The sequence below is a fragment of the Mastomys coucha genome, unplaced genomic scaffold (assembly GCF_008632895.1).
Source record: "Mastomys coucha isolate ucsf_1 unplaced genomic scaffold, UCSF_Mcou_1 pScaffold5, whole genome shotgun sequence".
NCBI lineage: Eukaryota > Metazoa > Chordata > Mammalia > Rodentia > Muridae > Mastomys > Mastomys coucha.
Genome location: NW_022196911.1, coordinates 94,774,808 through 94,800,914, shown reverse-complemented (window position 1 = coordinate 94,800,914; position 26,107 = coordinate 94,774,808). Strand labels below are relative to the sequence as shown.

The 26,107-nt window shown below is 52.2% G+C and overlaps 1 protein-coding gene across 1 annotated transcript; it reads right to left on the bottom strand.

The window, feature by feature from the left end:
- Window positions 1–162: 162 nt before the first annotated feature.
- Window positions 163–26,107, bottom strand: Thra (thyroid hormone receptor alpha). Its single transcript, XM_031350693.1, has 9 exons — window positions 25,866–26,107; window positions 14,024–14,372; window positions 11,380–11,447; window positions 10,509–10,609; window positions 6,692–6,839; window positions 5,741–5,946; window positions 4,771–4,917; window positions 4,074–4,332; window positions 163–3,573 (listed from the first exon to the last, which is right to left on the bottom strand). Exons 2-9 carry the CDS (start codon window positions 14,074–14,076, stop codon window positions 3,323–3,325), a joined length of 1,233 nt encoding a protein of 410 aa, XP_031206553.1. The 5' UTR covers window positions 14,077–14,372; window positions 25,866–26,107; the 3' UTR covers window positions 163–3,322.

The following is a 26,107-nucleotide window of genomic DNA, read 5'->3' as shown; positions in this document are numbered from 1 at the left end:
GGGACACCTCTCCATCTGGTCAGCTTGTGGGGTGGGTACTCTGCCAGCAGATGGGAGAATATGGGGAAACAGCACGCAAGTCTAAGGGGGGAGGGTGCCCAAGGGGGTTATTTTCATCATATATTTATTACATAAATATATAGTAAAATAGACGAGCAACAATTACCATAAAAATATCTTTCTTTAAAATCCTGACCCAAACACAACGGGGTGAAAAATCGCACATAACAGACATACTGATTGTCAACTGTGGGGCAGGAGTAGGAGCCCCTCGAGTCACCCCTACCGGTCCCACCCATCTCTGGGGAAAGGACCTATATCTCCTTCCCTGTTTCTAGCCACAACCCCCTCCCCCCACCCCAGCACCAGCTTCTCATACATTCAGTAGCGCCTCTGGGTAGTGTCCCCCTCCTCCACCCAGGAGTTCCTAGGGCAGGAAGTAATGTCCCCCTTATGGACGGTGTCTGTGTCACACGCCCTGCCCTCTCCCAGCCCTGTAGACCTACCACCCGGGGAAGGGGGAGGGGCTCCTCCTCCCCCACCCTCCCCAAGTCTGAGCAGGGAGGAGGCTGGATGAGGTATGTGTGTTATAAGTGATGGGGGTGGGGGGAATACTGAGATGGAGAGGCAGTGGTAGGGCAGGGTAGTGGTCATGGCTCTGGCACCCCCTCGTCCTGGCCTGGCCCCCCAACCTTCTCCCAGCAACCCATCCCTCCCATCAATACTGCACCTGCTCCCCCACCCTGCCTGCCCTAGTGCCCCGGGCCAACATTGGGGGAAGGCATGCTAAGCACCCATGCCAAGGCCATCCCCCCATTAGCACCAATGGCCCCCAGGAGAGGGCCCTGTCCCCCACTTCCATGGCAGGGACTGGGACAGCTGCCTCTCTAGAGCAGGTGCGTGGCACTCCTGAGTCTCTCTGGCTCCTCCCACAACGTATACTCACTCATCCATTCACACAGTAGGAACACATACATACACTCCACATCACTGAGGGGAAGGGGAAGGGCTGAGGGGAAGGGGCTCACAGCTCATTACTGGGGGGAGGGAATTCCCAAGTGCCTGTAAGAGGCCATGCCTATGGCTGAGAATGGGAATGGAGAATGGGAGGGGAGTCGGGATGAGTGGAGTGAGACAGCAGGCAGGTCAGGAACTCCACTGAGCCTCCAGGTATAGGAGGGAAGTATGAGAGTATTATCCATGGGATTGGAGGAATACAGAAATCAGTACCCCAGGAGAGAGAAAGAAGATAGAGACAAAGATAGCACAGGTGGCCCAGGGGCCCCAAGGAGCGGGGCAGGCACATGCACAGGTGACAGGAGACGCTCCTCCAGGCCTCTGCCCAGTTGGAACACCTGAACAGTGGCAGAGGACACTGCCCTAGGAACAGCAAAGCATTGCCTTGTGTGTGTGTGTGTGTGTGTGTGTGTGTGTGTGTGTGTGTAGGGGCTGTGGCAGGCTGAGGGTCAGAGTGGGGTGGCAGGTTCCCCACTGCTTAAGACATTTTTGCCCCAATAGTGCAAAGCGCAGGAAGCCCTGGCACCCCGCCCCCGCCCCCCTGCCCCATTCCCCATGGCTTCCGGGGGGCATCTATGTCCACCCATCCATCCCTGCCGACATGCAGCCCTGTGCCCAGGGCCACTGGTCTGCTCTGTTGCTCTGTTCCTCCTTCTCCTCCCATCCCTTCTACTCTGGGAGGGCCACTTCCTCTCTCTCTCTCTCTCTCTCTCTCTCTCTTTCTCTCTCTCTCTCTCTGCAGAGGAGTGGGCTGTTAGCCAAAGGGAGGAGGAGGAGGGGGAGGAAGAAGCGGCAGTTCACCCAAGCGCAGACCAACAGAGCACTCCTCACCAGAGGCTGGGAGGTGGCTCAAGCCAAAGTCCCTGAATTAGAAAAGAAGAGGGGAGAGGGCTCCCAGGGGCAGAGGGATGGCTGGCCTAAAGAGCTTCAAAGAAAATGGGAGGAGAGCCAACTGCCTCCTCCCCTGGGCCCCAGCTAAGTGCCACTGATAGAAACACCCCCACTGCATGCCAACCTGCCCTATGTCTGGCTAGTGCATCAGTGGGAGTCAGTAAGGAGAGCAAAGGGAGCCCCGAAGACAGACAGGAAACAAGAGTCCCACAGGGGTGGAGGTTCTGGGAGACACACATGTCCACCCCACCCCCCACGCAGCAGCATCTGGATTGTAGCTAATACTGCAGGATATGAAGAGGGAAGGAGCCCGGGCCACAGTTTTTCCTGTGTGGGTGCCAAGGTATGGGAGGAGGGGGACAGGAGGCCCCTGGGGCTGGGCACTTGAAAGGGGAGCTGTGTGGGCAACAGGGCAGGCTGGTGAGGGGCCAGCTGGCATCCAGCGTGAGAGGTAGATGGAACTCAGCGGGCACAAGTGGCAGAGAGCAGAAGTACTGGGGTGCGGTGCCAAAGGGGCACGAGGGTGGGGGGCAAGGCGAGGGGGGTGCCGGGACCCTGTTGTATCCTCTCACAGCTCTGAGTGGCAGCCCTACTTGTGTAGGTCTGCGGGGGGGGGTGGGGGTGGGTAGGGGTAGGGGTGGGATGGGGCATTTCTCTCTGGGGGATCGGAAGGGCAGCTCTCAAAGTGCATGGGGGTGGGAAGGGGAGGGGAGGGGGGTTAGGGGGATCCTTCCCCTTGGGCCAGCCTCAGCTAATAACTTAATATCATCTCTCTCGCTCTCTCGCTCGCTCTCTAACGCTCTCTTTTTTTGTCTTTTTGTTTTTGTTTGTTTTTTTTTTTTCTGTCTAGTTTTTCTTCATTTATATTCTCCCCTCGCTTGGTTTCCAAAGTGCAGTTATGATGACTACCTTTTTTAGCCTCCAGGGGAGGAGCTAAGCCAAGCCAAGCCAAGCCAAGCTGTCCTTTGCACCCAGGACCCAGGTATTTGGGGAAGTAGAGACCTGTGGCCTGAAGGGAAATCTAGGCCAAGGAACTTGGCAGGGCTCTCTGTGTGTATAGGGAGTAAGGGCACCTGCCCTATTCCTCATTCCTCCTGATCCTACAGTCAAGATGGCTTGTCCCTCTCAGTTCTTCTTCCCTTCCCCTACTTTCTTAGAGGTTGGGGTCCCAGAGACTCTAGAACTTGGGTCCTAGCCTCCCACACTGCCTTTCATAGCAAGTTCATTTATCGCCCTGTCCAAGGGCTGGAGGTTCTGAGGGGGCTGGGCAGTGCAGGGGTGTATGGGAGCTGCATCTATCCAAGAATGGGAGGAAGGAGAGAAGAGATGGGGGTTCTCCCTCAGCCCCCAGCTCTGTCCCTTCTCTCCAGGCTCCTCCCCACCAGCTCCGCACACCCTCTGGCCGCCTGAGGCTTTAGACTTCCTGATCCTCAAAGACCTCCAGGAAGAGTGGGGGGAAGAGTTCGGTGGGGCACTCGACTTTCATGTGGAGGAAGCGGCTGGCGTGGCAGGCCCCGATCATGCGGAGGTCAGTCACCTTCATCAGCAGCTTGGGCCAGAAGTGCGGAATGTTGTGTTTGCGGTGGTTGACGTAGTGCTCAAACGCCAGCAGGTAGGCCTCCTGACTCTTCTCGATCTTGTCCACACACAGCAGGCCGGAGCGGTCTGAGGGGAAGGAAAGGCATGAGACATGAGGGCAAGAAGGTCTAGGAAAACTGCTAGAGAAAACATGGGGGGCGGCATGAAGGGATACTGAGGCAGAGAGACTGGGAGGGATCAAGGGAAGAAAATGGCACTGAGGGACTCAGGTAGGAGCAGTCACCTAGCAAGAGGAGGTGACTGGGGCTCAGGGAGGGACACTGAGGGCCTGCGGCTATGAAGCAATCCATAAGGAAGATGGGGGAATCAAGAGATGGCAGAGAGGAGAGGGAAGCTGGAAACAGTGGAAGAATGGGCAGAGAGAAGGTTGGTAGTCGGAGGCAATAAATAAGTCTGGAGGCCAAAGAAAATATAACAGAGCATAGGCTAGCTGGGCAGGGGATGGTCTGGGTTATAGAGAGTGGGCCTGGGAGAGAAGGGATGAGACAGAACCTATGCAAAATTAAGGGGAGTGGCAAGCAAGAGCCCTGAGAACTTTATGGCACCTCTTGGCCACATCAAGATACCTGTTGACATTAGCAGCACAGCCTGCAGCAGAGCCACTTCCGTGTCATCCAGGTTAAAGGCAGAGAGTGACTTGCCCAGTTCAAAGATGGCGTCAGAGACTACACCCAAGCCACCATTCTTGAGTTGCTCCCGCTTGACCGCCATCTCCCCACTCAGGGTCAGGGTGTCACTCTCAGGGTCATAGCGAACAGCTGCCCGCAGGGACATGATCTCCATGCAGCAGCCCTTCAGGAGGATGATCTGGTCTTCGCAAGGCAGCTGTGGAACAGCACGACCACAGACCACTTCAGTACATTCTCCCCCACCTTGTGCCAGGTCTTCCCCACCCATTTGCACTTAAACCTCACAGCTATGTCTAAGGGTATGGTCCCATCATTCTCCCAGGCTCCTTCAGAAACTGAAGTATAGAACACGTAGGTAACTTGGCCAAGGTCCCACAGCTAGTACAGCAGTCTGTTTCTAGTTAGTGCTAGGCAGAACGAAGAGATGAGTCATGTTGCCTGGAGATAGAATAGGAGTGTGTGTGTGTGTGTGTGTGTGTGTGTGTGTGCATACACTCATGTGCTGAATATCTATTGGTCTGTAAGAATCATTCCATGTCCAGAGAACATGAGAGGAATACCCAGTGAGGCTCTGTGACCTGGAGAGTGACCCCAAGCTCCCTCTAGCAAGTCTCTCCTTCCATCTGCCACTCACCTCGGAGAACATGGGCAGTTTTTTGGCAAAGTCCACCACACGGGTGATGGCCGGGGTGATGATCTTGGTAAACTCGCTGAAGGCCTCTAGGTCTACCTTGTCTCCATCCGGCATGGAGACAATAGGTGACTGGCCAATGTCATCCGGCTAGAGAGAGAGATGAGGGTCAGCTGGGGCTGCAGACCCCTCTCAACCACTCACAGAGACTCCCTCCCCACCAGGGGGAGCTCCAAGGCAGCTTGGGGGAAAAAAGTCCCAGTGGAACCTGCTATACAGCTGTCTCTGCTTCAACTTTGAGGGAAGAGGATAGAGTGGAGACAGCATTTCAGACGTACTAATGTTGATAATGATGTGAACAGTAGTTGAGTTAATAAATTGCAATAAAAAGGAAGCCCTAGTTACTGAAAGCATGACACCAGGCTGCAGGCTGGGTGCCCGCTCTACATAGTTCCTTTTAATCCTTGCCACTAATCTCTATGGGAAACAGAATCACTAGCACTTCTAGGCCACAGAGGCCTAGCACAGCTAAGTAGTATGGCCAGAGTCATCAACTAGTCCTTTGCAAACACATCTGCTCGACGTCCGGTAATGTATTAGTGCATTTCCCACCCCTTAGCATCCTCTACCAGGGAACCAGGCCCCATTGGCCCATCTCCTTCCAAACCAATCATCCACTTGGCAGTCAGTCCTCTGAGGGTTGAACACAATGCCTGGAGCCCCCTGCAGATGTCCCAAAATATGGTTATGGGACTATGTCCTCAGTCCCTATGGGTTAACTCCATCCTGGAATTCAGAGGCTTAGGCCCAGTTCTCATGGAGCATCCCACTAGCTGGAACAGGCAGGCCCCAGAAAGCAAAGGCACATGTACAGGTATACAAAATCTTCACTACCAACAAGTACAGAGCACCAGCTTTGGGCTGAACTAAACCAAGGTTTCCAAGAGAGTTCTCAATGTGCATGCCTCCTTACCAGGAATTTTCGCCTCTGTTTCCAATGGCTGCCCTGGGCATTGGTGCTGCGATGGGCCTCTGTAGCAACATGAATCAGGTCCCACTCTTCAGGAGTGGGCTCGGGTCGCTGCTGCAGTGAGCGGATCATCTCTTCCTTTCGTCTCCTCTCCCGGTTCTGTTCAATCAGCTTGCGTTTGGCCACCCGCTTCGAATCATCTAGAACCACTGTTGAAGGGAAAAGACACTTTGCATGGCAAACCCCCTCCAATGCTCAGAAATTACTCGCCTTAGTACAAAGGTCAAGTGGCTCCCCAAATCACTTAGCAATAGGATGGCACAATACAAATCATGTTTAATTACTAGGACCAAGTCAACTCCAACTAGGCTGGTCCAAGGAAAAATAGGTTCTGGTTTGAGCTATGTGAGCCTTCTCACCAACCTACAGTCAAGAAAAGAGTGCCTCCTCATCTGGATGTGCCATCCCGAGGGGAGCAGGGACCCTGCTAGGTTGGGTGCACAGAGGTTTTTACTCAATAACTTCCTCTTCAAACCGCAAGAAGCATCAAGACTACACAGGAAGGGCTGGAGAGATGGCTCAGTGGGTAAGAGCACTGTCTGCTCTTCCAGAGGTCCTGAGTTCAGATCCCAGCAACCACATAGTGGCTCACAACCATCTGTAATGGGATCTGATACCCTCTTCTGGTATGCAGGTATACATGTAGATAGAGAGAGCACTCATATGCATAAAATAAATAAACCTTAAAAAAAAGAAAGAAAGAAAGAGAGAAAGAAAGAAAGAAAGAAAAGACTACACAGGACTTCCATTTCCTTTGGGATGAGGGTACCAAATGGGATTTGGGATCAAGCCTAACCTGGACTGGCTACCACTCTGCCCAAGAAGAGATCTGCTACCCTTGCATTAAACCTCATTATAGCTGCCCAACTCCACTGCCCCATAGGTGCCTCTTACAGTCCATGGCCATGCCCACGGCGATGCACTTCTTGAAGCGGCACAGCTGGCACTGATTCCGGGTGATCTTGTCGATGACACAGCAGCTGTCATATTTGCAGGAATAGGTGGGATGGAGATTCTTCTGGATTGTGCGGCGAAAGAAGCCCTAGGGTGGAGGTGTGTGAAGCAGGGTTCATCTTTAAGACTTTCTCTCCTGAGCCAACTGCACAGTTCACCGAGTAGGGGAGGGGCTAGGGAAATGAGTATCACCTGGCTTCCTCATGTCACTGTGGGGCCGGAATTGCTGGACCCTGCCAGGCCAAAGAGATTGCCCCCCCAAAAAAACCAACAACAACAACAAAAAAACAAAACATGTTCCCCCACCCCCCCACCCCCAGCCGCCCCGGGCTGGAGAGGAATGAGGAAAGTCTATACTGGCAGAAGAACAGTGAGTGTGGGGTAGTCAGCAGGGGGCCTGCGCTGCTGTGGGGTGCAGTGAGGTCTTAGAAGTCTACTTTGAATAATTTTTTAAATGTACTATGAGGGGCGGTAGTGGCCCAGGCCTTTAATCTCAGCACTCAGGAGGCAGAGGCAGGTGGATCTCTTGTGAGCTCAGGACCAGCCTGGTCTACAAAGCAAGTTCCAGGACAGTCGAAACTACCCAGAGAAAACCTGTCCTGTCTCGAGAAATCAAAAGCAAATCAAAACAACAATAAAAAAGTATTGTATATTTTTCAAGACAAAGAGCCTCCTGCAGCCTAGGCTGGATTCAGACTCGATATATACTCAAGTATGACCTTGAGCTTCTGACCTCTGGAGTGGCAGGACTGCAAACATGCGTTATCCCAGCTGGTTTATACGATGCTGGGGATGGGACCCAGGCTTTGTGAACCCTAAGGAAATAGTCAACCAACAGTGCTACATTGCCAGCCCTAGAGTCCAAGTAATATCTTGACTATCTTGCTCAATGACTCTAAAGGAAATACTGGTCCCAAAAGCATTCTCATGGGCACTATTTTGCCTATTATCCTTGCAGATTCGATTTATAAAATAGGAAGATTCAAAAGCCAGGTGGTGGTAGTGCACGCCTTTAGTCCTAGCACTTGGGAGGCAGAGGCAGGCAGATTTCTGAGTTCGAGGCCAGCCTGGTCTACAGAGTGAGTTCCAGGACAGCCAGGGCTACACAGAGAAACCATTGTCTCAAAAAACCAATAAATAAATAAATAAATAAACAAACAAAATAGGAAGATTGGGTTCAAGAGAATGCACTGAGTGGGAACATTAACAGCTTGTAAGCTTTTTTTTTCTACATTGTTGCGTGAGTCTTTGTTTTACAGCAAACACTTGAAGCATCAGGCTGAGAGCAAGGTGAGTCCCAACGCCCGCTGAACCTTACTTTGGGATGGGCACCTGGCATGCGCCTTTCCTGCATGGTACATTTAACCTCGATGTCAAAACTACGACTTCTCTAGAAGACCCTGAGGTCTGAAAGTCTAGGTCTGGGGTGAATTAAAGTTATTTCACTAAGCTGCAGACTTCTGGGCCTCATTCTAAACTTTAAAAAGCAAGCTCCATAAGTGGAAAGGGGCGCGTCTGTCTGAAGCCTGCTCCCCTGGGACCTAGATGTCCTTGAAGCCGAGGATCCTTGCTCTTGGCTACATTGTTACTTTTATTTCCAGGAACAGGGCTATGAAACTTGGGATCTAGACTGGCTTTTTGGCTTGGCTGACATTAAGAGAGAGAAACTTCAAGTTTCTGCATTGTGTATGTGTGTGTGTCTCTGTGTGTGTGTCTATGTGTGTGCCTTTGTGTGTATGTGTGTGTGTGTGTGTGTGTGTGTCTCTGTGTGTATGTGCCTTTGTGTGTTAGCTCGAGATAGGTTTTGGTTTTTTGAGACAGGGTTTTTCTGTGTAGCCTTGGCTGTCCTGGAACTCACTCTGTAGAGCAGGCTAGCCCCAAACTCAGAGATCTGCCTGTCTCTGCCTCCCAAGTGCTGGAATTAAAAGTGTGCGCCACCACTGCTGGACTTGAAAGATGGTCTTATGTAGCCAGGGCATAGGTTTAGGATGGCCTTGAACTTCTTTTTTTTTTTTTTAAAGATTTATTTATTTATTATATGTAAGTACACTGTAGCTGTCTTCAGACACACCAGAAGAGGGCATCAGATCTCATTACAGGTGGTTGTGAGCCACCATGTGGTTGCTGGGATTTGAACTCATGACCTTCCGAAGAACAGTCGGTGCTCTTCCCCACTGAGCCATCTCACCAGCCTGGCCTTGAACTTCTAATCATTCTGCTTCCATCTTCTGAATATGGGACTATAGGCATCTACCACCAGGCCTGGTCTCACTTTTAAATGATCTCTTTCTGGAAAGACCTGTACCTGCAGGAGGTGGTAGTCCCGGAAAAGCCATACAGGTTGAAACTGGTTGAATCTAATAAGCTTTTCCAAGCCTGTGGCCTTTGATCCTCTGTTAAAAAGAACCTTTGGCCATCTTCTCTTCTACGTTCCCATCCTGACCCTTCAGCACAGGTCCTAATATATTGGGAGCACTTGGAACTCCTGTTAAAAGCAGATTCCTAGGTTCTGCCACAAAGAGGTTTGGACTAAGTAGGGTATGCAGCAGCTTGGGGATCTGCAGTGTACTTACTACCGCAGGTGGCCCAGGAATCTTCGGTATAGAGTATATGTGTGTGTGCATGCACAGTGTGTGTACCTGTATATGTGCATGTGGAGGCCAGGGGTCAATACCTAGGATCCTCTTCAATCATTCTCCACCTTTCTGACCTCATTTTGTATGTGACACGGGGTCTCGTTAGGAACTTACTGACATGCTACACTGGCTAGCCAGGAGGCCCTGGGCATCTTGCTGTTTCTGCCTCACAGTTTTGGATCACGGACAGGCATGCTGCTCTGCTCGGCTCTCTATGTGGAAGCTGGGGGACTGAACTCACATCTTCAGGCTTGTGCAGTAGGCACTTTTCCACAGGGCCAACTCCCCGGCTTCCATGACTTAGGTCCTGAAACACACTGATCCTGTTTGTAGATTTGTTAGAGTGCAAGGACCTTGCGAGTACAACACATACTGTGTCCCCCCCCAACTCTTTTTTGTTTTTTTGAGACAAGGTCTCTGTGTACCCTTGGCTTGTCTGGAATTCACTATGTGGATCAGGTTTGCTTCAGCCCACAGGCATCAGGCTGCCTGTGCCTTCGGGGTGCTGGGATGAGAGCTGTGAGCTACTGAACTGGGCATTCTTATTTTGATACAGGGTCTTCCTGTGTGGCTGAGGCTGGCCCGGAACCAATTATACATCCTAGGGTGACCTTGAACTCATGATCTTCATGCCTCACTCTTCTCTTCCAAGTGTTAGAATCCCAGGTGTGCAGCACACTTAGCTTCACACCCCTTTTTCCTAATGCACTAAACATGAATGATGTCTGACCCTTTAGTGTTCCTATGTGCTCCGCACTGTATTAAAGGCTATCACAGTCACGAGTCTTACCTCTGCTATACCCTTTCCTCACCCCTCTGCAGTTACTTAAAGCCGTGCCAGGGGAATTAGCTCATTTAATTTGCTTATTAACTCTATGATGAAGGGAGCATGATCATCCCCATCTTAGTAGTGAAGAAACTACTCAGAGAGGTTAAACACATGGGGTACAAGTGTCACAGCAAGGGTTATGAATGAACAAGTGACCAGATAAATGCAGGAGAAGAAAAAGGCTATAACAGGTACACTCTGGGTTACATGTTTATAGAGACTGAATTACTCAGGTGCCAGACTCAAAGGGGGTCGGGCCATGGGGAAGGGACAGGAGACGGCTCATCCATACCTTGCAGCCCTCACAAGTGATACAGCGGTAGTGATAACCGGTGGCCTTGTCCCCACACACGACACACTGCTCGTCTTTGTCCAGGTAACTAGGGATATACCCTGGGAGGGGGAAAGAGTAGAGGCATTGGGCATGGGGTGGAGCCCAGTGGACGAGTCCTTCACTGCACCCACCCAACTTTGCCTTTCTCACTCCTCTCCCAGCCCAGCATCATGGAGGGACCAGCTCCTTATTTCAAAGTAGAGAGGAAAAATCCTGGGGACATGTCAGGGGAGGGGAGTGAGGATTTCCCTTCAGATATATATATATATACATATATATATATATATATATGTATACATATATATATATATATATAATGGAAGTCATTCTTCTGACTGTCCATTCAGGGACCCGGCCCACTTCCATGTATTATTTTTGAGCCTGGATCTTACTGTGATCCCCAGGCAGGCCTTGAACCCCTGTTCAAGCCATCCTCCTATGTCAATATCCCAAACCGCTCTAACTGCAGGTAGTCACCATTGTACTTGGCCTAGGCAGGGCTCTTTTGTTTTCTTCCATGTTACATCTAAGCGATAGAATAGCTTAAGGAAGGGGGGGGGGACAACCCATCTTAGAACAACAGATGGCCTGAGGCTGGTGGATCCTTTGATGACGAGGTCACGGGAGGGTCAAAGAGGCCCTTCCTGACCAACATCCTTCTCAAAGACCAGAATAGATTTGGAATCACTATTCTCATCCCCAGATAAATCCTACCCATGTTCTATAGGCTGTTCCCTCCAGAGAGGTGCAGGCCTAGCCTGGGAGGAAGCCAAGTGTGCTGGGGAAGGGGGCAAGAGGGCAAGGGGTGGGCACATGTAGCCAGGCTCACCTGACATGCTGCTTTTCAGGGGACATTGGCCGTTCTTTCTTTTTCGCTTTCCATCTGGTGACCTGGTACTGCATGGGGCAAAGTAGGCAGAATCACACAGAGTAGCCTCTGGGCAGTCCCTTCCCACCTAAGAGACTTCACCTCCTCCCACCCAGGCCTGGCTTCCCCCATCTTATGCCCTTAATCTGCCTCCCACCCCTATATCAGCTGACAAAGCTTGAAAGGGGTCTAGCTATCTGGTAACTGCTTGGGAGAGATAAGGGACTTAGATGGGGCCAAAACCATGTTTGAGGGCCCAGCACACTCACACAGACTCGTATTGCTATGAGACCCCCAAAATACACACACACACATACCTCACATACAAGCAATGTTCAAAAGTCCCCAAACACACAGACACCCCTCACACGAAGGCGCTGCTCTAAGGCGCACATACACACATATACATTCCAGCCACAATATATGGGAAGCTCACACAGTTAAGCCTTTAATATATGCCAAATATGCTGAAGTGCTCCTTGGAATATTCTTAAAGCTATGTAACCTTTCAAATGTATATATATGCCATATGACACCCACGCGTGTGAATAACTATGCAGCCTTCAGTATAAACCCAAGTATGGTAATAAGCCTTAGGATCTACAATCGCATGCAATTTTCTGGGCATTCTCTATGACTTCTGCTATGTATCCATGTGCTACAGAACATCTGGACAGGCACTTTATGGTGCCGTCCCTCTGTCCCGTGTGAACATGTTGCTCAATCTTTAGGCCATGTACACATGCTAAATAACCCATGCTAACTGAAAATATCAAGATTACCCTGTTCAGAGCCTCCATTTAGTAAATCAGAAAAACAAGGGGCCTTTCCTATGCTGGGACGCCATGCTAGAATCAGCCAGGAAAAGGACCCGGAACTTCTCCATGCCTGGTATTTTTTTTTAGCAACTCTCAAGCCACTGCACATATATGTTGCCAGGTTTTCCACATATGTGTTACATAACCTGGGTACACACGGGTTACATAAGCCTCTATGCATGGAAGGATTGCATAACCTTCTACAACCACCCTGTGTGTGCCACGTTCCAGGGCCCCTCCTCCTAAGGCCCGAAACAGTTCCCAACATACTGACACAGTGACCTTGGCCAGGGTCACGGTCACAGACAGCCTTGTGCTTCACACACCCTGGGGATTACTCCTGTCTGGTTCCTACACGGCTGGAAGGTCAGGCTTGCCTCCCGCCTTCTGATGGTATGAGTGTGCAGGGAAATTCAGACCACTTAGGTCCCAGTCGGGCGGGAGGCTCTGGCTACCACCAACCTCAGAGGTTCTTTGGTGCAGTTCCACGCACAGCCACAAGGTGGCATATAGCTATGGGGGAGGGGATGGCCAGGAGAAGAGGTGCCCCTCAGCTCTGAGGGACCAGGAACTTCATTTCTACCTTTTTACAAGACCTAAGAGCAGGCTCTCCCAGAAGTGTAGGCAGGGAAATACAGGCCATCCAAGTGGCAGTTACGTGGTGAGAACAGTCTGTCTCATAAGTCTAAGCGCGAGACAGGGGCTTTTAGGGAAGGGGTTTTCTTACCCAGTACCCCACTCACACAACCACAAATTCCATCTACTATTTCTGACCCTCCAAAGAACCAGTCTTGGAATAAAGAAAATATCTAATAAAAAAATAAATTAAAAACTACAGAAATATAAAATAAAATAAAATTCCATGATCACTTTAACCATTAAAAAAAACAAAAAAAAACAAAAAACAGTCTTGGGCCCAAGGGCTTTGCATGGCCAAGCTTCCGGCCTTCTGGCTCAGGACCTGTTCTCCTAGACAACGGTTAGCTACACTGCTCCCCAGAGCACCCCACCCCCACTATTTCCCTGGCCATAGGCACAGGATGTACCCTGCTCTTGGGACATCATGCCAAATGGGAAAGAGCTCTGTGCCACTTGGAGCAGACAGGGAAAGCAGAGACCCTCTAAACTGACGCAGGGCAGTGCCAAGGAGCGGGACTGTCTCCCTAGTGGTATGTGCACCGCCTCATCCGTGTGGAAGGAGGCAAACTCTCCCTAGCTGATGTGTACTTCCACTTCCTGGGAGGAGCTGCATGGCAGTCCCCGCCTTTGACCGTGAACAAGGAAGAGTGTGTGGGGTTTCCAATAGATTCCAAAAATAAGTGTGGGCTGTGACCAATAGTTATTGGTGCCTGTACCCGGAAATGTTATGTTATATGCACCATGGCTTGTGGATAACACGCTTATTTGTGGTCGGGCTGTGAATGGATGGGGAGAAAGAAGAACAAAATGGCCAGGCCATTGAGATCACACATGCTCAAGTGAGGGTAACAATGGAGAGGAGACAATGGGGTGGGGGAGTGGGGGGCGTCGAGACGGCCCAGCACTGCCAAGGAAGGGGCTAAGTGTCTGCTGTCTGTCATGATTCTGTTTCCTACCACTTCCTCCTTCAAAATGAGCATTTCAATCCAAGTGCCCAACTCCCTGAGACATATGAACATATAAACTAAGATAGGCAGCAGGCTTGCTGGCTTAAAGTCAGTGTCTAAAACAGAGACCAGCTCTCTTTCATCCAGAGAGCTAGCCATGTCTGTTGCTATGACTACCAGGTTGCCAGGCCCGTTCGTTACCTGTTCTCCTCTGGGTCTGACCCACACTCCACCTTGCTTGGCTTCTGTTCCATTCACTTCAATTCCATCCAGGATGCCCTCCAGCACGCCAAGAGACTGGGGTGGGCACACTGCCCCCCCCACGCCCACAGGCCACCCACCCCCCGCCACCCAGCGCCCTAGGGCACAGCACCCATAATACCCCCCTCAGTACTCAGCCTTTCACACCATGCCCTGTACCCCAAAAAACGGGAGGGCTGGTGGTGGGAGGGGACAGGGAGTGGCAGGTGGGAGAGCTAGGGGCAAACTGGGAAAAGGTACTGGGTTAGGGGCTGGGAAGTCTTCAGAGACTTGTCCCGTCTGGAGATGCCTGTGGAGAGAAGAGAGAGGCAGGGGTAAGAAGTTGTTGCCATCAAGGTATGTCAGTGAACAAGATTTGGTAGAGATATTTAGTAGTTTTCAAGGGCCTGGAGCAAAATGGCAGCGGGGATGGAGGGTAGGTATAGGAACAGGACCAGAATAACATCATATCACAGGTGCAATTGGAGAGCTACGACGCGGGCCCCAGACACAGGGAGGGATGAAGGGAAAGAATGAGGTCATCTATGCAGCAGGTAACAAGTCTGGATTCACACATTTGAACAAATGCCTGGCCCTTTATGAGCGCCTATTAAACATTAGCTATTGTTACTACCCTTTAACCAAGGTTTCTTAGGCTTCCTCAGTGTTATAGGACAAGAGGGGAGCAGAGACAAGTAGTTTGCCCCACAGGCATAGGGGTCCCCACAAAGGCAGGGTGGGGCAGTGGGATAGTATATAGGAATTGTGAATGTTCACACTAGTGTCTTCTGGAGGCAAGACAAGCCTGTGTTCTACCTCTGGCTTATATCCCTGCCCCACGATAGTGTCTTGGAGGAGCGAGACGACAGAAGCAAATGAGAACTGACTCTCAGCTTCCTGTACATTAATGAAACCCCGGTTCCTGCCCCTTGAGGATTTGTTTTGTTTTGTTTTGTTTTGTTTTGAGTTTAGGCCTCACTATGTAGCTCTAGCTGGCCTGGAACTCACTATATAGACCAGGTTGTTCTAGAACTCACAGAAATCTACCTGCCTCTGCTTCTGGACTGTGGGGGGATAAGGGTATGTACCACCACGCCTTGTTCCTTTAAGGGTTTTTAAATCCCTCACACCAAGTCCCAAATCCCACCGTCCAGTGGAAGGATAAGAACTAGCTGACTTAGCTGATCAGCTGCCATTCACCAGGGCGGGGAAAGGAGAAGGGAACTACCCCGTATAGATGTCAACTGAACAGATCCGAGCCTTCTGAAGCGGGCAAAGGAACTCTGCGGACAGAAGGGCCAGGCATGTGTGTCATCCCAGCCCTTAGGAGCTGGAGGCAGGAGGATTAAAAGTTCAGGGTCATTTTCAACCACACAGTAAGTTTAAGACCAGTCTGTGTTAAGGACCTCATCTGTAAAAACAAAAAAAACAAAAAAATAACAACAAGGAAAAACAACTTTCTTCCCCCAGATGGATCCAGAGGTGATGATGTAGCCTATAGTCCCAGTACTCAGGAGGCTGAGACAGGAGGACTGTCACAAATCCGAGGTAAGTCTGGGCTATACAGTGAGACTCTGTCTCAAAAACAAAACAGTATAACATCAAAAAAAAAAAATTAAAATAAAATGAATTTTCCAGAAGGGGAAACCGAGCCTCAGAAAGCTTGCTATGGTTCAAGTTCATGCAGCTAGAAAGCAGTTGGCTTAGAGATAACAACTCCACAGCCTATCTCTAAAGCTAGCCATATTCTGCTACTAGGCGCTGGAGTGGTGCTAGACTAAGCCCCTACCTCTAGTTCCTCTGAGCCTGCCCACTGTGACCCTGATGCAGGCCTGTGCCGTCCTGTGCGTATGCACATAGGCAGGTGCGGACATAAGGGAGAGGGACAAAGGGTACGGCTCCCATGTACAACTCCATCACGTGGCTGTTGTACCAGAGACCTTGCCTTGGGCCCCCTGCCCCACCCCCTTGAGTTGATAAGGAGTCAGGCAAGAGGAGGGGGCAGAGATAAAGCAGGGCATTGGGTAGGGGCAGGGCAGAAGGGCAGGCTTCTGCACTCAGGCAACCCCTGGGTGGAGAGAATAGGAGGAGCCCAGAAAAGGGGCCCAATCTGTCTCTGACACCCCTAGGCTAGGACTGGGCACTGGAGGGGCTGGACAGGAATGGGGGGGGAGGTGAGCGGGGAGACTTAGCCCAGGGAGCCGTCAAGAAAGTAGGTCAAGTTTTTCTTGGCTTGTGGAGAAATTCCTGTTATAAATTTATAATGGCATAGCCAGCCCTAAGGGGTGGAGGTGGGGGAGGAGAAGAAGTGGGTGGGGATGCCCAGGGCCGGGCACTGGGGCCTACTGCTCTTAGCTAGAACAGAGGGGCAACAGCAAGGAGCATTCTGGGGGCTGAACAATAGAGACTGTTCTGTCTCCCATTGCTCTCTGTGCCCAGTAAGGCTTCATTTAGTCCATCTGTCTGTCTGAATTTTTTTCTTTCTTTCTCTCTTTCTTTGGGTCTGGGTGTCTCCCTCCCCGCACCCCCCTCCCCACCGTGCCTCAGTGCTTGGCACACCCTGGCTGCGGTGCTGCCCCCGCCTGTCTCCTGCCCGCCTGGCACCCTGCCATCACTTGTTTACAGAAGCTGGAAAAATCCACTCGCCAGCCGGAGGCCCAAGTGCCCCCAGGGAAGGGAGGAGGCAGACCCAGGAGTGGGCAAGCAGAGAGAGGGGCAGCCCTAGGGAACAGGCCTTGGGGGCAGGCAAAGAATGCTGGGGTGTGGGGTGTGTAGGAATGGGTATTAGCAGCTGTGGGCAGGGACTGGCAGGGAACCCCAGGAGGAGCGAGTGGCATGGGAAGCTCCTGCCTCGGGCCATAGCTCTGGAGGTGCCCCCCCCCCCCAGTATCCCACTACTACCAGTTGCTACAAGGCAGACCTGGGGCAGTGCCAATCGAAGCCACCCTGTTTATTTCCCCTCTCTCCTCCCTGGCCCAGCCTTAACTCCAAATGTGTCTGGGCACTGCCAAGGGCTTGCACGTGCCCACAGCAGGAGGGGCAGGGTCCTTGTCTGCCCCACCTCTGTGCTGAGTTGAATGTGTTCTAGTGCCATGTGGTATAGCCCAGGTTATGGTTAACTCCTGGCACCGGAAGAAGGTCAAGGTGCTATCTCCACTTAAGGCATTTGCTTGACCTAGCAGGAGTCTAGAACCCCTGGGGACATCTGAAAACCTCTCCAAGGACATATGGGGCTCTGTGTAGAGGCCCAGCATGCAGGAAGGCATGAAACCATGGGAGTCCATGCTACAGATAGGAAAAGGTTAGTGGGGAAGGGTGTTGTTATGCCAAGGATAACCACCCTGAAGAGCAGCCTCTCTCCCCTCTTTCTGGAGTCCAGTTTAGTATTCCCCAGCTCATTTCTAGTACCACTTTTGCAGGGGGAGGTGGAGAGTTCAAACCCAGAGCGACAGAGGGGGTAGAGCTACGGGGTGCAGGCACTCAGATGGACAACTGGACAGCAGAACCCATCTGCCTGTTGGCTTGGCGACCAACCCACTCTTTCTTAGTCAGATAAGAGCTGTTGGGTGGCAGCATGGGCAAGATGCCCATAGAGGGGGAAGCATTTCATTAATCTTAAGTGATTCTGCAATGAGGGGACGGGGACAAGAAGCCAATGTGGCATCCATGGGCATCATGCCAGGTTCCCACTGCTGTCTGTCCTACTCCATAGTTTTATGGATCCCTGGGATACCCCCAAAGGACTCCCAAGACTGCCAGCAGGGCCTCTCCCCTAGCCGTCTAGCATGCACACCTCCAAGCATCTGTACCCGGCTTTGGTTCTACCTTCTGGGGCCCCTGAACTTTGTCCTTAAGGCTTTGAAGAAAGCTCAGCCATCCTTGACACACACACACACACACACACACACACACACACACACACACACACACACACACACACACACACACGGGAGGGAGCTTACTGCAAAGAGGGGAGAAAAGGGAGGAAGAGACGGGTAATAGGAATGATGGGCAAAGAGGGAAAAAAATACAGAGGGAAGAACAAAGAGACGAGGCAGGGAGGATGCGGGTAGAGCCAGGGGTGTCAAGAAAGTAGGGGGCAAGAAAGAAGGGAGCAAGGAGAAGGAAAACAGGAGAGAAAGGGGTGAGATGGGAAGAACAGATAAAGGGAGGAGAGGCTGATGAAAGAGAGAGACAAAGAGAGAAAGGGAAATAACAAAGAAAGATGGGTGGGGGGTGCTTCTGCCCGGCCTAAGTCCCACCCCATGGAGGCTGGGGGAGGGGGGAGCTGAAATGGTTTCCACGGTGACAGCTGGTTCTTGGTGGCCTGGCATGTGGGCTATTAATAGTGCTGTGGGTAGGTTCACACCCCCCTCTCCCCTTCCCCTTCGCTTGCTACTAGGATGGGCAGAAGGAACCCTCCTCCCCAACTCCCAATCATCCCACATAGATGTCCTGATTCCATACTATGGAATCATCAAGGGTAATGTGGAAAGGCTAGGGCAGCCACTGGAGCCCTAAACATACACGGGCATGCACAGGCACATAGGCATCTGTGTGCAGACGTGCCCGGTGCCAACGTGGGTTCCCACAAGTAGCCACAAACCTAACAGTGGCGAGGGGGCATCTATGGCTACTGAGGACCTGTGGTAGCAACACGTCCCCTATGTTTTAAAACAGATGCCTCCCCCAGGGCTGGGGCCTCTCCCTCCTTCACAGACCCCTCCCCTGATCTGTTCTCAGGTAAGGACTGGGCATGATTGCCCCACCCAATTCTCGGCTATCCCAGTGCCAGGAGAGACTGAAGGCAGGAAGGCAGGGACTATTTGGCAGGTGTCAGAGAAACACACACAGACTTAGGCATAGCTTTATAGATAGGTGTGGGGGTGGGGAACCAGAGAGGCAGCGCTTCTGGGTGGGATCTTGCTTGGGATTCTAGAACTTAAGACCAATAACCTAGAAGTCAGATTTCCTAGCTACTGGAGGCCTTAATGCCAGGGAATGGGAGATTAGATGGGGGATGTGCATGACAGGGAGACTGGTTGCTTAAACAAAGGATCCTCCCTGTCCTCACTCTACCGCCACCACCATCACAAAGAATATAACAGGAAATTCCCCCCTGCAGGTCAAAGGCAGAAAGACATAAACAGTAGCCTGTCTTGGGCCAGATGCCCAGTATTAACATCAAAGAGGGTGCTCCCAACCCACACCCCTAGAGCCTTTCCCACCTGCTTCTTCTCCCTTCCCCTAGTTCAGGCTAGTTCCATAAAGTATCAACGGGTGCTAGGTGCTAGGTCTAGGGTCACCTCCCTGGTCATGCCCAGCCTCCACATTCAAGAGATGGATAGGTGTATACCCAGCCTCCACCAGATTTCACACCCCCTTTTCCAATTCCCCTCAGAAAAAGCAGCAGGAGATCCAAGTCTCCAAGAAAGCAGAGTTAGGTGCACCCCCCACAAAAAAAATGGGCATAGTATATTCTCCCCACTCCACCCCCAGCCACAGGGTAATTGGAGCTGGGAGCTGGGGCAGCTGAACGCTGGAGGCATGAATGTCATGGGGCCAAGGCGCTTGCAGCAGATGGCATCATGGGCATAGGGCTTGGGGGTACTCCTGCACTCTACTCTTCTAAAGCAGAAGAAATTGTCTGCCAGCCACAGAAAGTGTCACCTCTGAAGGGAAGGAATGGTGTAGGGGAAAAGAAAGACAGGATGTTCTTCTAGGCACCCCAGGGAGGCAAGAGCTAACCCCAACCCAGTCGGAACTGGCAGAGGCAGAGGGAGGGACGCAAAGAGCAGGACAGGAGACACAGAAGGGTAGAGAGAGAACGATTAGAAAAGGAAGGAAAGAGAGAATAGAAGGGGGAAAGCTATCATGTGTGTGTGTGAGAGAGAGAGAGGCAGAGAGGCAGAGAGAGCGAGCAAGAGAGAGAGAGAGAGGCAGAGAGAGAGCGAGCAAGAGAGAGAGGCAGAGAGGCAGAGAGAGAGCGAGCAAGAGAGAGAGAGGCAGAGAGCGAGAGAGCGAGCGAGCGAGAGAGAGAGAGAGAGAGAGAGAGAGAGAAAACAGCAAATGCAGCTGAGTCTCAGGCACACACATGGACACGTGCAGACTCACACATTCACCCCGCATGCGCAGAACTGCAGGACTCCAGTACCCGTTCCAGGAGATATTCAGAGCCCTACCCAGCCCACACATACACAAAACACTCTCACATGGATGCATGCACAACACACCCACTCACTGATGTGTATGAAAATGCAGAGAATCACCAAAGCTTGTCCCCTCCTCCTCCCCATGCCTGGTAAGGGAGAAAATGAAACACCCAGCCAGGGCTTCCGAGCCAGGAGCTCGTCTCTTCCTCACAAGAGGAAGGGGAGGGGGAGGAAGGCGAGAAGGTGGGCGGCTGCTTGGCTCAAACCACCACTCTTTGCCACTGCTGAGTGGGCGTGGCTGTGTCCCTGGCATTAACTGTAAACCCTAACTCCCTGCTCTCCAGGTCAAATGCCCACCTCCAAAGCAAAGAGACAGGACAGTATTTCCGGGTGCAATAATATCCATTTTGTCTCCCCCAGCACCCCTCCCCCATCTACCTGTGAACTTCTGACCTCTCTGACAAACAGGAAGGAGGTCCCTATTGGTACCCCCAGCTCTTGCCCGTCAGGCAAAAGGACACGTGTCCAGCTGCGCAAGAGCCACAGATGTCTCAGTGAGAGACGGAACTGTCTCTGGTTCCTGGTGGCACGTGCATCCTCAGCCTGGGGAGGAGAAAGAAATCCACAGGAACAGCTTACCATGCCAGGCAGCGATACAGATTGAGCATGCTAACGTCTTGCCTTATTTGTCTTGCCTTTTCTTCCTGCAGTGCTGGGGATCAAACTTAGGCCTTCATGCATGCCAGGCAAGAGTTCTGCTAGCAAGCTACAGCCCTATGTCCAATATTATGTTCTTGACCCTTACCCTAAGCAGGTACTACATAATAAAAAGCCAGGCCCCAAGTTATACAACTGGTGAATGGCAGAAACCCAGCCCCCAACTCCCAGCCAGTATTCTGTCCACACACCACACCTGCCTCCCCTCAAGAGGCTCCAAAGTTCCCCTAAGTGCCACGGCAGCCGTGAGACCTGGAACTGAGATCGTCTCTCACACCAAAGGCTCCAAGTCAATCTACTAAGGGACACTGCTCGTTCATTGGCCTCACTTCACCTTAAAGAGCAGGGGTTGAATAAATGGGGCTTGTGGGAAAGAGGATCCTGATTCTTAGACCCACAGCCAAGTAAGGGACTCCAGGACAGATCCAGGATTTCCAGGTGCTACGTCCTGGACCATTGCCTCTCTGCCACCACCTCTTACTAGTGGACACTGTGTACAGAGGGACTCTGGCATCTGTGAGCCAGGACTAGGTCCTGGTAGGTACCTGGGGTGATGGGACCCCCAAGGAGGAGGAAGGGAGCTGCTCTCCTCTCCAAGTTCCTAGGCTGACGTAGCCCACCCTGCCTTTGTTCATGTATATGCTCTCTTTATCTGTGTCTCTCATTGCCAGCACTGAGCTTTGTCCCAAGACAGATGTGGTGACACCCAGCATTCATGCGTGTGCCCTTAGCGGAGGAGGTGTGTCCCAGGCTGAGATGCCAAGGGCTCCTTTTAAGATAAAAGGTGAGGGGTCAGAGGAGGCCGGGCAGGGAGGCCTGCTGTGGGTCTTGTTAGGAAAAAAAAAAAAAAAAAACTGTGAGCAAGAGAGGTGATCCAGAGGGTGAGGTGGCTAGACACTCTCTGTTCCCCTCTGTTGTTCCCATTCCTGCAAGGATCCAGAGACCTATATCTCTACCCAAATTCTTCCAGAAACCCAGGGTCTCCAGGCATGAACTAGGTTCTTTGTGGTGGGTGGGAAGTCTCACTTTATATGCGAGGCTGGCTTAGAACTCCTATTCTTTCTTCCCAGCCTTTCCATCCAGTGGCTTTGTGCCATTCACTACACCTGGTTAGGAACGGGGCACTTTTAAAACAGTATATATGTGTTTATCTGTTGGAAACAATGTCTCACGTAGCTCAGGTTAGCCTTCAACTCTATGTAGGTGAGACTGGCCTTAATCCTCCTGCCTCAGCTTCCCAAGCATTTAATATATTCTAGCATCTGTAAATGTCAAAAGCTAAATGAGGTAGGTATTATGGTCTCTAGTTTACAGGTAATTTCAGATAAGGCAAGAAGGAAATTAAAGCCTTCTCAAGGTTACACAATTAGCTGGAGGCATTTAGGGTTCAAACCTAGGCAGCTGAACTCCAGAGCAAACAACAAAATCCCGCTTTTAACCATGATAACACAAACCCTGAAATGTCCTGCTAGAAAGAGGAGACGTTGTCCTTTCATCTAGCTAAGCAGCCCCTGTGACAAACCTCAGTTTATCTTTCTGTTGAAGTCTTGAGTACTCTATGACGGAATCATTACTAATATATTCTTATCCAAGCAGGCCAAGGCTAGAGGGAGCATGGCCAGGCGTGTTAGTGCCCCACCCCATGCATTGCCCCCCTACAGGCTTTGGGTCCTCTGTGCCATTAGCCTCTGTTCAACTTCCCTCCCTAAAAGAGCCACCCTTTCTGGTCTCATGTGTGGGCTACAGTCCCCTACCCCTGCCAAATTGGCACAGTCTAAACAGCTGTACCCTCAGAACCAAGTTGGGCAAAGAAGACACAGCTGTTGGGGACATCTCTGAGGTGGGTCTCAGCTGCCAGGGATGTGAAGAAAGGCCATGAGTTCTAATTCAGACCCAGCTGGGTCCCGCCAGCTCCTACCACTGCACTAAGTGGGGGGCATGGTTTTCCCACCTGGGTCCAGTTAGGGGAGGAGCCTCCTCACTGGCTCCTTAAGAGCAGTAGCTTGAACCTGAGGTGCTCCCACTGAACTGGACTAAGGATCCCTAGAGGGGCCTGCCAGCTTGGGTCAACACGCACAGTAGCTGCCTACTCCCCTTCCCTCCCCATTCCCAGCCCCCCAAATTTGCTGGCCAGCCACATCTGCAGCATTGAGGAAGTGCAGGATGTCCTGAGCAGCCAACTGAGCAACACCGCCCCCCCAGCCTCCTACTGACCCCAGAGGAAGGCTGGGCGGGCCAGAGAGCCTGAATTTGAGTATTAACAACTGGAAAAGTATGAAGAGTGTTACTGCCAGTTCTGAGAAAAGAGGCTGTGGCAGAAACAGAGACAAGCACAGGGCAAGAGAGAATGTGACAAACTGGCAGAGAAACAACAAGAGCCAGACACCCCAAGACAGAGACAGAGTTAGAGAGACAGAGTTAGAGAGGAATTCCAAGTCAAAAATACACCTCACTCACTCAGCCACTCGCCAGCTTACGGCCTCCTAAGGAAAGCTTCCAAGTTTGGACAGGAGGGCCAGAGGTGAGAAAAGGGGCGGATTCGCAGTGGGAGGCAAGCATTCAGCTGGGGACAACTTAGGGTCCCCAGGAAAAGTCCAACCAAATAATCCAAAGCAGAGGCAGCCAGGTCCACACTGGCTTATAGGCTAGGGATGAGAGGGCCAGAGAGCCACTCCCAACTCTTCCTCAGACACCCCTCCCCCAGCAACTAGGACAAACCCAGCTGCTAGAAGTCACTGGACACTGCTGCAGGCCTATGGCTCGGCCCTCTGGAACCCCCTTGCACCCACTTTGCTCTTGTTTCTCTGTCCCTCTAAAGAGGAGGGGGGGAGCCCATTGCTACACACTGCCTGAGCCTAAAAGATAGCAAGAAGCCAAAGGGAAAAGTCTGTGCGTATGTGCATTTGAGAGCATTCCTGCCCCAGCTACAATGTGTCGATCTACAGGGTTATCTGGACACTGCCAGGTGGGACCTGTGACTGCAGAAGGGGAGCCCTGTGCGTGGCCCCTGCACCTGCAATAAATACAAGGTGTAAAAAAGTGCACCTGTGCCCGGAGTTCCCACAGTCAATCAATTCACAAGTGTTTACAGAGCACATACTGTGCTAGGCTCTGGGTGGGATCCAGGGCTTTTCTAGAGATTCTCCCATGTCTTAAAGAGCTTGCCATCTAGTAACTGGGTGGTATGGCAAGTGACAGTAATGAGACTACGTTATCAGGAATGCATGTTTTGCACCATTATGCAGAAGAGTCTTTTAACACGGATGAATTTGATTTTATTGGTAGCAGAGGTTTTATTGTCTACGGAAACTCAGCTCCATAGCTGAATCCAGGAAAATACTTGTTGCTAAGTCGTGTACATATGTATTGATGTGTAGCTCCGTTTTGTTGTTGTTGTTGTTGTCTTGTTTTTTGTTTGTTTGTTTGCCTGAGTGACAGTGATTGTCATGGTAAGCAAATAACGGCAGCATGACTGGGCACATGTGAACATGTATGTGCTTCTGAATCATAGTCTTTTATGATTGTGCGTCTGTATGCAATTGCTGTGTGTGTGTGTGTGTGTGTGTGCATGCGTGCATTCGATAGTGACTTTTCTCGGTGTGGGTGACAGCGACTCCTCCTTACCCCCTGTGTGACAGCATCTCCCTGTGAACCTGTGCGTGGGTATGTGCATAGGCAGTCTCTCCGCTCTGCTCTTGGTCTCCCGTGGGTGTGTCCCACCCCTTGAGCTCCACTATGCAGTGGCCGCCTGCCTCTTTCCTTGTCCCCATGTGGGTGTGTCCAGCAGCTCCTGTCCTTGAATCTGCCTGGGTGTCCCTGGGTGTGCATGTAGCTGTCTGTGTAGGCATATCTGTGTCTGCATGTCACCTTTGCCTCCCCCTTCATCTTGGACAATGGCCCCCTTCATCCCCTCCCCCTCCTGGGTCCAGAGCCAGCATTCAGGGGCAGGCTCCCGTCTCTCTGGCTTTCCTTCTGTGTGCTCCCCCTCCAGTCCCTAAAATGGGTGGCTCTCTCCATTGCCTCTGACATCTTCCCAGGCCTTCTTTTCACATTGGACAAGGGAGGGCCCAAGACAGAAAAGGGGCACCAGAGACTCGTTGCAAAGGGAGGGAAACGGGGAGCATGCACGCGCACACACGCGCGCGCGTGTACACACACACACACACACACACACACACACACACACACACACACAAACACACACACACACACCACCGGGTCCATTTCTTCCTTTCTTCCCCAACCACAGTCTAGCAAATCTCCTAATCATCCAAGACCATCAAGTACACCCTCACTACTACACACTCACACTCCCCCCACCCCACCCCACCCGCCGCGTTTTTGCAATTAGAAGTGTTGCAACTAGAAAGCCATGCTCAACTGGAGAGGTGGGGAGGGGAGGGGGGCTTCTCTCTCCCTCAGCCCATGCAAGCCCCCCCCACCCTGCCGCACCCACATTGCCCTCCATAGCTAAAGACAGCTTTGCAAAGACCATTCGGTCCCTTTGGCTTGGGGGTGGGGGTGGGGGGAAGGAGGTTGGAGGGGACACGACAGGCTTCTGGCACACCGTAAACAAACCGCGGCGCGGCGGGCGGGGGAGCTTCGGCAGGCAGCGGGGCCCAGCCCGGGAATGCGCTGCAGACCGGCCGGACAGAGGCCGGGGCGGGCCCTCGAAGGGGAGGCCCAGACGCCATCTCCGCGGGCGAACCCCGGGGCCCACCGACCACTTAACAGCACCTTCCTGCCCCAGGGCGTAAGTGGCTAGCTCTCGGGCTGTGACAGGGTCACCCGGGCGCCGGGAAAAGGCTGAGGTCGGCGGCGAGAACCCCCTGGGTGCCCCCAGCCCGCCTCCGAGCTGGCCAGAGACCCGCGGCTTTGCATAATCAATCGCGATGCATTTGCATATTAATGCCCCCTCGCTCCCTCCTCCTCACCTCGGCTTGGCGCGCTGGACCGAGCTGAGCGACGACGCGGGGGTCTCAGCGCCCCGTGCCGGGGGCGTCCATGGGGGGCCGGTGGGGCCCGGGCCGCCCGCCTCCAGCGCCGGGGTGTGAGTGCGAGTGAGCGCGGGGGGGCGGGGGGCGAGTGTGGCGGCCCCGCGGCTCCTCCGGCAGAGGCGGCGGCCGCTCTGGCTCCTCCCTCCCCCGCCCCGCTCGGGCTGGGGCTCTAGCTCCGC